Source organism: Rhopalosiphum padi, chromosome 4 (assembly GCF_020882245.1).
Source record: "Rhopalosiphum padi isolate XX-2018 chromosome 4, ASM2088224v1, whole genome shotgun sequence".
NCBI lineage: Eukaryota > Metazoa > Arthropoda > Insecta > Hemiptera > Aphididae > Rhopalosiphum > Rhopalosiphum padi.
Window position 1 is genome coordinate 10241643 of NC_083600.1, and position 12802 is coordinate 10254444.

Consider the following 12802-nt stretch of genomic DNA (forward strand, 5'->3'; position numbering starts at 1 on the left):
GGTAAATATCAAGAAATGTCTATATAATATCATATACGTATTTAATAATATAGTTTTATTAAACAAATCAAAATGTTTTATAATAGTTCAAAGATGTTAGGTACGTCTCCATTTGGAAACAGCTGTTGGTTTTATAAAAATATTTTTTAAACACACTATTTATACATCTCGCGATTGAACCCACGTAGAAATAATATATTGATCGCAATCACGTTGTCTTAGACTCTAGAGGGTTTCGCACGGCGTAATTATTACAGTATACTGCAACATTATAGCGAAATTCATTATTGTCGTTTGAAATAAAACTACTATATATTATTATTTAAATTTGAAAAAATTTAACCAAATCTTTTTATAATAATAAGGTTCAACAATTAAAATAAAAATAATTTAAAAATGTAATCGATAACTTGTTTGATTAATTAATTTATATAATAAATAATTATAATAATAATATATCTATTTAACAACAATATTATTACACATAATGTTATAGTATCTTGTATTATATTTTGTTTATTCCCGTTCATTGACAATTGGCATAGTTCATAATAATCTTTAATAATTTAATAGGTAATAAAATAATTATAATACGTAAAATAATTTTTATTTTTCTTGAACACGTCATGTTATAATATTAGTTGGACAAGGACGACAGATAGCAGTGTGTTTCTACTACTTCCTTGAATCGATCAATATTATACTACTCGTAGGAACTTGAAATTGTCGCTTCGAAAACACGCCATTCGCAGCTTTAATAAAAACACAAATTACAAAAATCGGTAATGATTATAATATTAAATTTTTGAGTTTATGCCAAAGTACGTGTAATACGTAATATATCGATGTTGTTTAATGTTAAATTTTAATTAAAAGTTAAATGTATCTACGTTTAGAAATATTAATTTTTCTTTAAAATTTGCTGAAAAATTTAGATAAATGTACTATGGATACATATAAATTATAATTTATAATATGCTTTTATATAAAACAAAGAATTGTGACAACTACCTGCAATGTACGTAACCAAATCTAATAGTACTATACTACTTGTTTATGAAAAAAATGTTTGAGTCCGATGAGATTATAATATACCAAATGACCAAATACATTCATTGTAACTATTTTTATTAATATATTATTATATTTAAATTAAATGTTGATATCGAAATTGACGCAGAAACTGTTATACTTACAATGTTATAAAGCCTATAAATATTAAGCTCGAAAGTGTCAAGAGTAGTTGTAGTTGATTGTTCGGTTTAGTATTTTTTGATAATATGATTTAATTAAGTCGATTGTGTGAACCAATGCTGGAGTATACTATAATATACTAAACAGTTGGTTTAATTTATGGAACTCGACAGCGGGTTAACAGGAACTAATATTCTTTACAATTCTTCAACTGCTTTTTGCTTTATGTATACATGAATAAATTTAAATTACAAAATGTGTTTGTTGAAGAATGCGTACTGCAGTATATTTTTGCCTACAATTATATATAAAACATATGCATAAAGTATCTATTTTAGTATTTATATTTAAAATTTATCAATATATGCGATACATTTAACACACTATTTTGATGGAAATAATTACAATGTGCGGCGCATTTAGGTCAGAAATGTAAATAGATTAAAAAAACAATAGTCATCAAATTTTTCACTTATTATTTACTTCGAAAAACGATTATTTACTATCCTGTTTGTGTGTATGTATACATTTTCCTGTCGAGATAAGAAAATGGCAAATAATAAATAAATTATATATTATTTTTTACAGCGGCGTGTGTGGCATAATAGTTGTCATTATAACAATTTAAAACCTTTTTTTCATTCGTTTAATATACAATATCACATTGTCCTTGAGGTATACGAGCACTTGAGCATCTATATAGTATACAAATTGTAGAGCGTAAGTATAATATAGTATACTTATACATTTAAAAATAATATCTGTGCTTAAATTTAAAATTTATCAGTTATCATAGTGTGTCACTATGTCAGCAAAGAGCATAAATTCTAAAGAATTTATACTCAATGAACAACGGTGTCAGGTGTCAGATGTATAATACATTCAATATATTATGTTTGTGTGCTCGTATATGGTGTTTTTGGACAAGGTTTTTGTATAAGGTGGTGCATGAATATATGCGTTAGGTTAGATGAACTGGCCAGAATCTATTGGTTGTAAGTTTGTAATTTTACAAGGCTTGTATTACAAAATATTTTTTAAGACGGAGGGGGATTAGTAAAAATAATTAATAAATTACGAGTAATCTTACATGGTCACGTCCAAATATAAATATTTTTTGAAAACATTCAGTTGATCCTCTTCAATTACTTATGTGCGTCTGCACCTTATTAAATTGTTGAAAATTAATTTTTTTTGATTTTTGACCAAAAAGAAATAAGTCATACATATGTGCCTATTAGTTGCATTTTGTTATAGCAATTTAAAAATTTGAATTATTATAACATTTAATCCTTTGGCTTAATCTTTCATCGATTACTTAAATTTTTTTCTTCTTAACATTATTTCCATTAATATCAACGACAAGAAACTTCACGTACGGGTTTAACGAATTTAATCGATTTAACGAAAAGAAAAGCTCAAAAGTATCAATATATATTTTAAATACAAGAAGTTTTGATTAGTTAAGGTTTTTATATTCTATTTTTAGCCTTTTAGATATTATTTTGAAAATGTATTACTACAGTACTCCGAGTATTCGTGACTCACACGCATACAGTGAATACGTTTATTTATAGAAATTGAAATGTATGCATATAGTAACAATAAGAAAGCGATGAAAATACCAATGTTTGAAATGTAATATAATTTCCTTAAATTTTTAATTTGTGATAATAATTTTTTAAATATTATTATTTTATACTCATATTGTTGATGAATGATGAGTATAAGATTAATTATTTATACTGTTAAATAATATAGTGTATTGGTTAGGTACAAAAATATTATATCACTATTGCAGGCAGTAGATATTATTGTAAATTACTTTTTGTCTTTTGATTCTATTTTGATTAATGTTTTTACACCGTTTTTATTTTAAATATTTTATGAATAATAAAAAAAATGTACTTATTTCCTGGATCTATCATATAGTAAGATAGTTTCTTAAACTCAAGAGAATTTAAATTTTAGTTCATATTGATTACAGATCATATTTTATAAGATGACTTTCTGTAAAATCTGCAGAATAATACAAGAAAAGTATTTTTATCAAGTATCAACCGCAATTTATTTAATTTAAGTAATAGATATTTTATTGATTCCATCCAACTGATAATAATAATAGTAACAAAAATTATAAATATAAGGAGGATTTTAAAGAATCTTCTTTCGTTCTCTATCAATCATAGACTAAAAATCGTCTTTTCACCATATCAAATGTACTTGTTGGCGTTGTGCCATTAAAAAAAAAATTGTTATGCTGATCAAGTTTGGAAGTTTATAGATTTGTAAAAACGATTATGTATAATCAATAAATCAAAAGATATTTCATGGGTGAATTTATTTTTAATTTTCATTATGATGCTCTGCGCTTTAATTTTAGTGTAGATTACTCATATATGGTGTAATAAGAAAAGTTTTAAAATAGAAACGTAGAATAACTTTAGCACTGTCATCGTCATAAATATTATGGGCAGTTAAACTCTCGCCTGTTCATAATATATATTATATGTATCTTGTTAATCCTCATAATATGAGTAGTTAGTAGGCTGTGTGTCAATATCCAAAATAAAGAGCTTTTAATAATTAAATAAATGTATTGAGAATTGTATAATTCATTTCAAAAATCTTTTTTCTGAGTGGTAGGTAATCATAAAAAAGCTTAAACTATTGATTATTTTATAGAGAAATAAATATTTATTTTTAGGATCGTGTGTTAGCAAACCAAGTTTTGTCTGAAAAAAACTTTGTAAAAAAAATGAAATGTTAATATTAATAATAGGTATGACAATCCAATAGGAAATGGTCGTGAGGGGGACTTGAGCTACAAAACGTTATTAACTTTAACCAGGATTAAAGATTGCAATTTACAATACCAAATAATAATATTATATGCCAATACTTTATAAGATAATACATAAACTCCGTTTGTTTCATCGTAGGTTTATGTACAAGAACACGGTGGAACTGAAATCCGTGGTGACGGCGCTTGAGACGCTCGGGCTGGCCAACAAGTACATGTGCGTGGACCTGGTAGACAAGTGTATCGTCTACCTAACTCGTAACCTGACCGTGGACACGGTGCTCGTGGTGTACCAGGCGGCCAGGCTGTACGGTGGTCAGACTGCTCCGCGCCGCGAACAGCCTGCCGCTTGTTCGCCGGCGGCCACGGCCCGGGCCACCGCGCCGCCGCTACAAGACCTGATGCCAGCGGCCGTGGCTGCTGATGACGCGCACTCCGAGGCGTTCACTCGCATGGTCCAGCACTACGACACACTGTTGGCTTATTGCGGGGCGTTCATTGACAGGAACGCTGATCGGGTGATGACTGACGAGAGCGTCGACGAACTGGATACGGCCGAGCTCAGGGAACTGCTGCGTCGCGACGGACTAGCAGTGTCCAACGAAATGGTGAGACGACACTCGTGTATTATATTGTATTTAGGCTCACATTGAAACATAATATATACATATATTTAAGTGCGTATCGTCAGTGACGTGCCAAGGGAGAGAAATCGGAGAGAGGTTAGGGGTTGTATCCCCCAATATTGTGATATTTATTTTAAGGTAACTTATATCACCTAAATATTAGAGTTATTATAATACGTTCTATAGTTACCTACTACTCTCGCCAAATTAAAAACACACGAAATGTGTATTTTCAGCACTTTCCTAAAAGTTATAAGATTTTTAAAGAATTTAATGAAATAATGTACGTCATATCTATAGACATGTAAACTTATAGACAGGAAACTTGTATGACAAAAAAATACTACCGATTGTTGAACGTTAACAACGTATTATATTTACGTAATATTTTACAATAATAAGCGAAAACTACAGCAGTTATATTAATGATAAATGCGTGTATACATTATTTTGTATGTTTAGTTGTCTAATTGCCTGTTAATGTTTTCAATTATCGACCAATTTCATATTTTCTTGTAACCCCGTGTATCTAAAATATTTGAACCTCTTGCCTTAAATGCTTTACTACAAACTACCAATCGTGTTTTCACGAAGGATCAGTTTCTATTTTCGCCCGTGTCATTCTACAATACCATTTGTAAGTTTGTAACCTCCTGTGCTGAGTATTTACATTTTTGATTGGGTAATTTTATTTTCAGTTTATTTTGATGTAATATGTAAACATATATACTGACTTCATAGTTGTAGATTTTAAGTTCTAATTCATGTTCTTAGTGAACAGAGCTCCTAATGTTCTAGTTCAGATCGTATATCGATTACACATATCAAGTTACAAGTAAAATCAGTGAAATACAAAACTGTTTTAAAAGAGAAGGCGGTGTTCTTTTATATATTCTAGCATATTTGTAGAAGTCTCACAATCACACTTTAACCTTTTAAAAATACGTAAAATAAGTTTTTTGAAAAAACCGCCAACAGGTGGCTGTGGGCCCTATAAGAAAAATAAAATTTCCTTTTTTAACGTTTTTGTGTGCGTATATTGTTTTAGCAACACATCTTAACATGGTTGTGAAGTTTAGAAGTTGAAAACTCATAGTATACTATAGCTAGTGTATTTATTACATTTTATAACTGTACCGACGCAGCATAAAATAGGGCCACCAATGTATATTCTGTGATACCACTAATGGCGCTCTTGATTTTTATCCATCGGTGACGGTCTTAACAGATTACAAGCCGACTTGATAGTTTCTATTTGAATGGTTTAGTTTGTTGCATTTATCTTTTTTTCGCCTTTAGCAAATATATAAGGTTTTTACATTCGTTAGCAGTGGCGTACCGACGGTTAGTCGTTAACACCCTTCTTGCATAAGAAAAACAGGTATAATGATTTCTATATTATGGAATACTACAATTTTATTATACGTATAATGCAAAGTATGTATTGATACACGTGCAGATCTAGACTTCAGTATATTATGTATAAAATTAAATGTTGTAATGCACAATATATACACTGTAAGTAATTCATGTATTTTCACGTTGTCGCCGTATTATACGTACGCATAACGCATTAATAATGAACGAGTACATTACCTTATAATATAATATTATAAATACGTCGTTGTACTCACGTATCGTTTGCACTGTGATGCGCGCAGGTGCTGTTCACGACGCTGGAGCGGTGGTGCACGCACAAGTGCAAGCAGCAGCACTTGGAACTGACGGTGGCCAACCGACGGGCGGTGCTGGACGACACGGTGCTGCTGTCGGTGCGCTATCTGCAGATGACGGCCAACGAGTTCCTGTCGGGGCCGATGCCCAGCGGCCTGCTCAACGCCCAGGAGACGGCGGTGCTCATGAAGCACATACTCAACCCCAAACAGCCGAAGTGGACGTGCCAGCGGCTGACCAAGGAGACGCTCGAGTACATGGCCACGGCGCGGGCGAAACGAAACCACGGGTCAGCGGGCGCGGGCGGCGGGCTGTCGTACGTCATCAAGCGGCGGTCATCGTCGTTCAGGGGGGGCACCGCGGGCGATCCGCACCGCTACGGCGACGGCGACGACAGCAGCCAGTCGTCCGAGTTCGACTCGCCGAAACGGTCGTTCTGCTGTTCGGGCCGCAAAAAGAACAAGAAGAACACCGGCAAGAAGAACAAGAAAAAGTGTACGGACAGCTGTATTTGCAATTGTCTAATTTACTGTTTGGACGTGTGTTTCGGTTGAACGCGGCCGCCGGCTCTCTTCCCTTCCCCACTTCCACCACACCATCACTTGTACGCACACATACACACTTAATACACGCACTGACCCTAATTGTACGTTATATAATATGTGTGCCGCGCGCGTGTGTGTGTGTGTATATAAATATAGAGATAAATTTATTTTACCTTAACTCGAAGAAAAAAACACGAAAAGATCTCAAAATAATAATCGTTTTTCCTTTTTGTTCGTTAATATTATGACTTATGATGATATACGTCCAGAGTTCGTCCCTCCCCACGTTATCGGATGCTGCGCGTGTATACATAATAATAATAATACTAAAATAATATAATGTAAAAATAAAAATTATAAAATATATATACTGCCATATTATGGGAGTGGTAAGGACCTTCTTAGAACTTTTATTTCTCTAATTTTGAACAAATATAACCATTTAAGTATAAAAATTGAATACATTATTATATTGTGCAATGTCTATATTGTACTATACTATGAGGAGAAGTCATGCGTACAATATTATACGAAAAGTCTGACGAATTATTATAATTATTATTATTATTTTTTTTTTTTTGCAACGTATAACCACTCACTCATAATAATAATGTATGTCATTGTCATAGACACACTGTACTCTCATGTTGACGATTATTATAATTTCCAACGCACTATATAATATAATATAATATATTATTGTCGATAAATTATTCGTAGTAACCGAGATCAAAATCAATGTTCCATTTAGTTATTTTTTGTTGTTATTATCACGCTCAACTAAAATAGTTTTTCAACACAGTCCCTATACGGTTATACACACCTATTACATTGTAATATTTGTACTATTATAGTGCCATACGTTTTAAATTTAAGTTTTATTTTTTACGAACAAGACGACAGCGGTAGGTACGTTTCTTTCGCCCCGACGGTCGACACAATAGTATATAACAACTAATAAACAACAAAATGTTTACACATTATAATGATATTAAAATATATATAATAATATAATATAATGTATTATGTATACTACACCGTCTCGAGTTCCCCATGCACTTTTCCCGCGCACTAACACACCGCCTCTCCATTTTCGGCGGTACGCACGTGCAGCAGCAGCAGCAGCAGCCCATAATAATATATACTACGCGTCAAAAATGTTTTCGTCCGCGCCACGCGGAAACCGCACTCTCGACAACTCGATTAAAATTTGTTTTTAACGACATTTCGTGCCAGTTACGTTTTATAGCCATACAATATATAATAACGCCGCTACGGTTTATAGGAGCAATAACTATAATTAATACTTATTTTTTATTTTCTATTTTCCCGCGCATAAAATATCATATTCGTGTGCATATTATCACTAATATATTATTAATATTACGTCGTCGTAAGTTGTTATTACCCGCGAACCGCCATCATATTGACTTACCAATATTATTATCATGCTGCTCGAGACGATGGCATTTTCATCCTGCAACTCACGTCCGCCCTCCTCTCCACACCTTTTTCACCGGCCGTGTTCACCGGACCCCGCACTTGTGTTTTTCGCTTCGCACGCAAAAAAGTTATTTGAATTTAGTCACTATCCTTTGAACAAAAAAAATTTACCCTGAATAGGAAACGTAGATACGTGATAATATATTTATTATAGGTATTGTAGTATTTATGTAACATTAAATATAATATAGTCACGTTCGTTATTTACATATTTATATTTTAGATAGATATACCATTCAAATATCTATATATATCTATGTATACATGGTTAATACGGACAAACTATATTTTATACTATTTTATTTTTATTTTGTGAAAAAAGTGATTTTATTATTATTATTTTTTTTTTTTTTATGTCAATCATCGAGTATTGACCAAACTGATATTTTTATTGTTTCGCGAGTAAATCTAAGTGTTTTAATTTTTAAGTATTTGTATTTTTGCGTTTTTACGAATCGAGCTGTTATATTAATTATTTACCTATCGATCGTGTATTATTGTTGCTGTTTACATTATAAATTACCTACCACCCTCAGAGCTTCCTCGCTGACCTTTACCCCGAAATGTCTATTATTATTAATATTACCATATTATTAAGCCGTTATATTACATGTTTAAATTACATTTTATACATTTTTGTTCGATATTATAATATGATCATATATTATTATAATTATCTACTTTCGGGTTTATATTTAAAAAAAAATTGTTTACCATCTAAATTCTATATGTATTTGCGATAAATTTACCGTATTAATCGTAGATTATCGTTTTAATTGTTTTTGCCGATATTTTCGGTAGTTGAAATTTAATGATTATATATTATTATTATTATTATTAAACTAAATGTTTATATTTTTGTCGTCATCAAGGGTAAAATGTTTAGCACGCGATTTATAATATAAAATATATGGCTCTAGTCAATACCATTTACGATTATGTTAGTTTTAAATATTTATATATTGGCGCTTTGTACGAACATTGAAAAATATATAAAATATAAATCATATATATATATATATATTATACAATATATATATATATGTATGTATATTATACGCTGTGTTGTTTCCGTTTTAGAAATTATAATTTCCTTTTGTTCCCACGTATAAATTTCAAAATATTATAATCGTTTTATTTAACATACGTTGTAAAAATAAAACCGTTTATAAGTAACCGACGAAATGTAATATATACACAACACCATGCGAAACGTAAACGGACGAGGCCTGCAACCGTACGGCGGCGGCGAGTAGTGTGTTTTCGCACACATCTGCGCCGCGTTCGGGTGGCGCGCGTGTTTTGTCTGTCGGTCATTCGGTCGATCGGCCGAGCTCGTAACAACCCGTCGTCGTCGGAACATCTGTAAACCATATACATATTATTATGATACATAATGGTGATGACTATGATAATAATAATAATAATAACACTATATAATGGTCGTATACCACAGAGAGAGAGAGAGAGAGAGATAGACGATCTACATTTCACTCGGCCGTCAACTACCTACGACCTACCCCTTTTCATAATGTGGTTATTATTTTATTTTTTGTTTCACCCGCCGGCCGGTGTCGTCATATAATAATATTCGCGTGACCCAAATATTCAGACACGCGCGTGTCTCCAATACACACGGCTTGCACTCGGGTACAGCTGCAGCTCGTTTCCAACTACGCGCGTCGCACGCATATTTCATATAATATATTATGTACATCCGTGTGTATCCATCACATCAGCGAACGTCGTATCGTTATATTATAGTATTCCGCTGTCCTCCGAAATTCAATATAAAATTGTTGTATGAGCGCGAGAACGCTTGTCAATGGACAATATCATCATATCGTATAATTGTGGACTTTCGAGGCTCCGAGTACGATCTTTTAGAACGAAAAGAGTCCCTCGAAATTTGAAATTAAAATTCATAATATGTATACTTATACTAATTGAGTCAATTTAAATAATAACCGAGTCTCTTCAAACTGAAAAAAAAAATAGACATCTTTTCCGCTTTTACAGACTGGTGCGACTGTCTGCTGTAACATAATATTTCCCAGGTATGGTTAAAAATGAGTGTAATATAATATATACATTGTACATAGGTAATGATTAATTTAATCGAATTTTTTGTATTGCTAAAAATTGTATATGTTTAAATAATGTTATTTTCTTTGAACGATGCCGCACAGTTGCATTTTTTCTCTGATTTCTTTTTCTTTGTTGTTTTTTGTAATATGAGCATTTATCATTCTGATGTATGCTTTATTGCTTTGCATTGCACTTTTAATGAAATGTTTATAAACTGATAAATGTATAGATGGATTGGATAAAACATATAGCATTGAATTTTGGGTGTGAAGATTATCAAAATCACAAATTTTACCTTATGGTCCTTGCCGATGAATACGAGACCCACATTTCAGGAGAATACAGCAAGCTTTCGGATATTTCATTTTTTTTTAAATATAATTAGTAAATGGTTCTATTCGATAACATGGGGATTTTATTATTGATTTTTCAACTATATAGTGTTAAATTTTTTTAATTGAAATAACTACTTAGGTAAGTATTTGTTATCACAACAAGGTTAATTTTATATTTTACTGAGGTTCTCTGTTGAAAAACAATAGTTTGTATCACCACAGGACAAACCTTCAGTAATTCAAAAAATGTTAAGAATTTTAAAATATGATCTTTAAGTGTATTTGAATATTCTAAAATTCAGAATTTAAATAAATTCGTTATTAAGACCACCGGTTTTTATCAAGGAGCAAATCATTGGCAACCTAATCCACACATCGTTTCGGTATTGCAAGTATATTTAATAAAACATATTGAAAAATGAAGTTCGATGCGGGCTATAGAATATTTTTTTCGATTAGTTAAAAAAAATAAATTATGAAATTTGATCGATTGCACAGGGCGGTATCGTTATTACCGTGGGCTGTATTTTTGAGGACTAAACTGCATAGGCACCGAGCGCCTTAAATGAAAAAAATAAGAGCGAGCGTGGTCGCCGTTTGGTAAATCCGTGAATCATCATGAATATATTTAAATATCAAGAGGTTTTATCGAGATCCTGTAAAATACATCACCTGTATGGCTGTATAATATTCGCTGTGTATAAAATATGTATAATAGACAAAGTATATTCCAGCTGTCTGCTGGCCTGCTGCTATTGTAGAAAATCGTTTTCTCTACGTGTACGTTGTATAACTTGTGTACGCATTATGCTGAGCCATAACTGCACTTATTAATTTAAACATATTAATATGTTTTATGCTTAGGCACTTGTACATACGGTCAGGCGTAGTTGATTAATTAATGAATTCTGTTCAGCACTTTAAAAACTAGCAATTATCATTGTTTCATTGTTGATTCAAATGATCCAATACGTTAGTATGGGTACCTACCTAATTTCAGATAAAGGTTACAAGATTGTAATCGGCATTTAAAAGACCAAAGTTTGTACTACTCTTGTAACTTTTATCATTTCTGATAGTTTCCCATATCGATAATATTATATTATACCTCAGTTTAGTCAGTTTTAGGTATTTTTAACACTCATTACTTTGTGTACAACCAAATATAGTAGTTTAAATTTATTTAAAAGTAAAAAATGGTATAGAAATTATATCTAGATAGTCTATCTATATTTAATTGATGTAATAGTTTTTAGTTTTCGTCATTACTGTTATGGTAAAGATCTGAGGTAATTAATTGCTCTACTGTGTACCAAATGTGTGGTGGAAGCAAGACGAAAATCTACTTTTTTTTATAATAATGTAATAATCAGGGTTCGAGGCTTTAGCATAAAAAAAAGCACTTGAAAATAATTAACAAAAAGGATTTATTAGATATGAAAAAAAAAATGTTATTACTATTAGACATTATTAAATTATAAATAAAATTTTTTGAAAATTGGTTTTTAAATGTTTTAAAAAATATATATAATATAGGTAAATTAGTAAATATTTACTAAAAATTTGTTGTAGGTAATACAATTTTACCTTTGTGATCACATTGAACTATTAGATGTTTTCAAATAGGAAAGTTCTCCTATTAGGATTATCCAATTTGGATAACTATATTGTTTTTAATTGTTTCAAATTACATTTTGTTCAGTATTATTTATAGATCACGTTAATGTGCAATATTTTTGTGATAGATACATAAATAGTATTACTATGCTTGAAACAAATTTTTGTAATTATTCATTCAGTATTTTAATTAATACACTGAATAATTATATTATCCATAATTTGTTAAGAATCGTCAAATATGCATAAATATAGCAAAAAAATTAGAAATATGCAAAAATAAGCAAAATAAAATTTTATATCTGAATTCTTCGTACTATAAAACGTATTTATATACCAATCTGTGTCTTACTATATCTATGATGGATATGCAAATGCTCTAAGTTCCCAACCCTGATAATAACATTTAATGGCTAA

The 12802-nt window shown here is 31.1% G+C and overlaps 1 protein-coding gene across 2 annotated transcripts in view; it reads left to right on the plus strand.

Moving 5' to 3' along the window:
* LOC132929161 (BTB/POZ domain-containing protein 2-like) overlaps window positions 1-9403 on the plus strand; it is a 46172-nt gene extending 36769 nt beyond the window's left edge. For both annotated transcript variants that reach the window (XM_060994303.1, XM_060994302.1), the window contains exons 4-5: window positions 4137-4605; window positions 6285-9403. In XM_060994303.1, coding sequence (XP_060850286.1) covers window positions 4137-4605; window positions 6285-6851 — 1036 coding nt within the window. In that variant the 3' untranslated portion in view covers window positions 6852-9403. The remainder of the gene's footprint in view (window positions 1-4136; window positions 4606-6284) is intronic.
* The last annotated feature ends 3399 nt before the right edge of the window (window positions 9404-12802 follow it).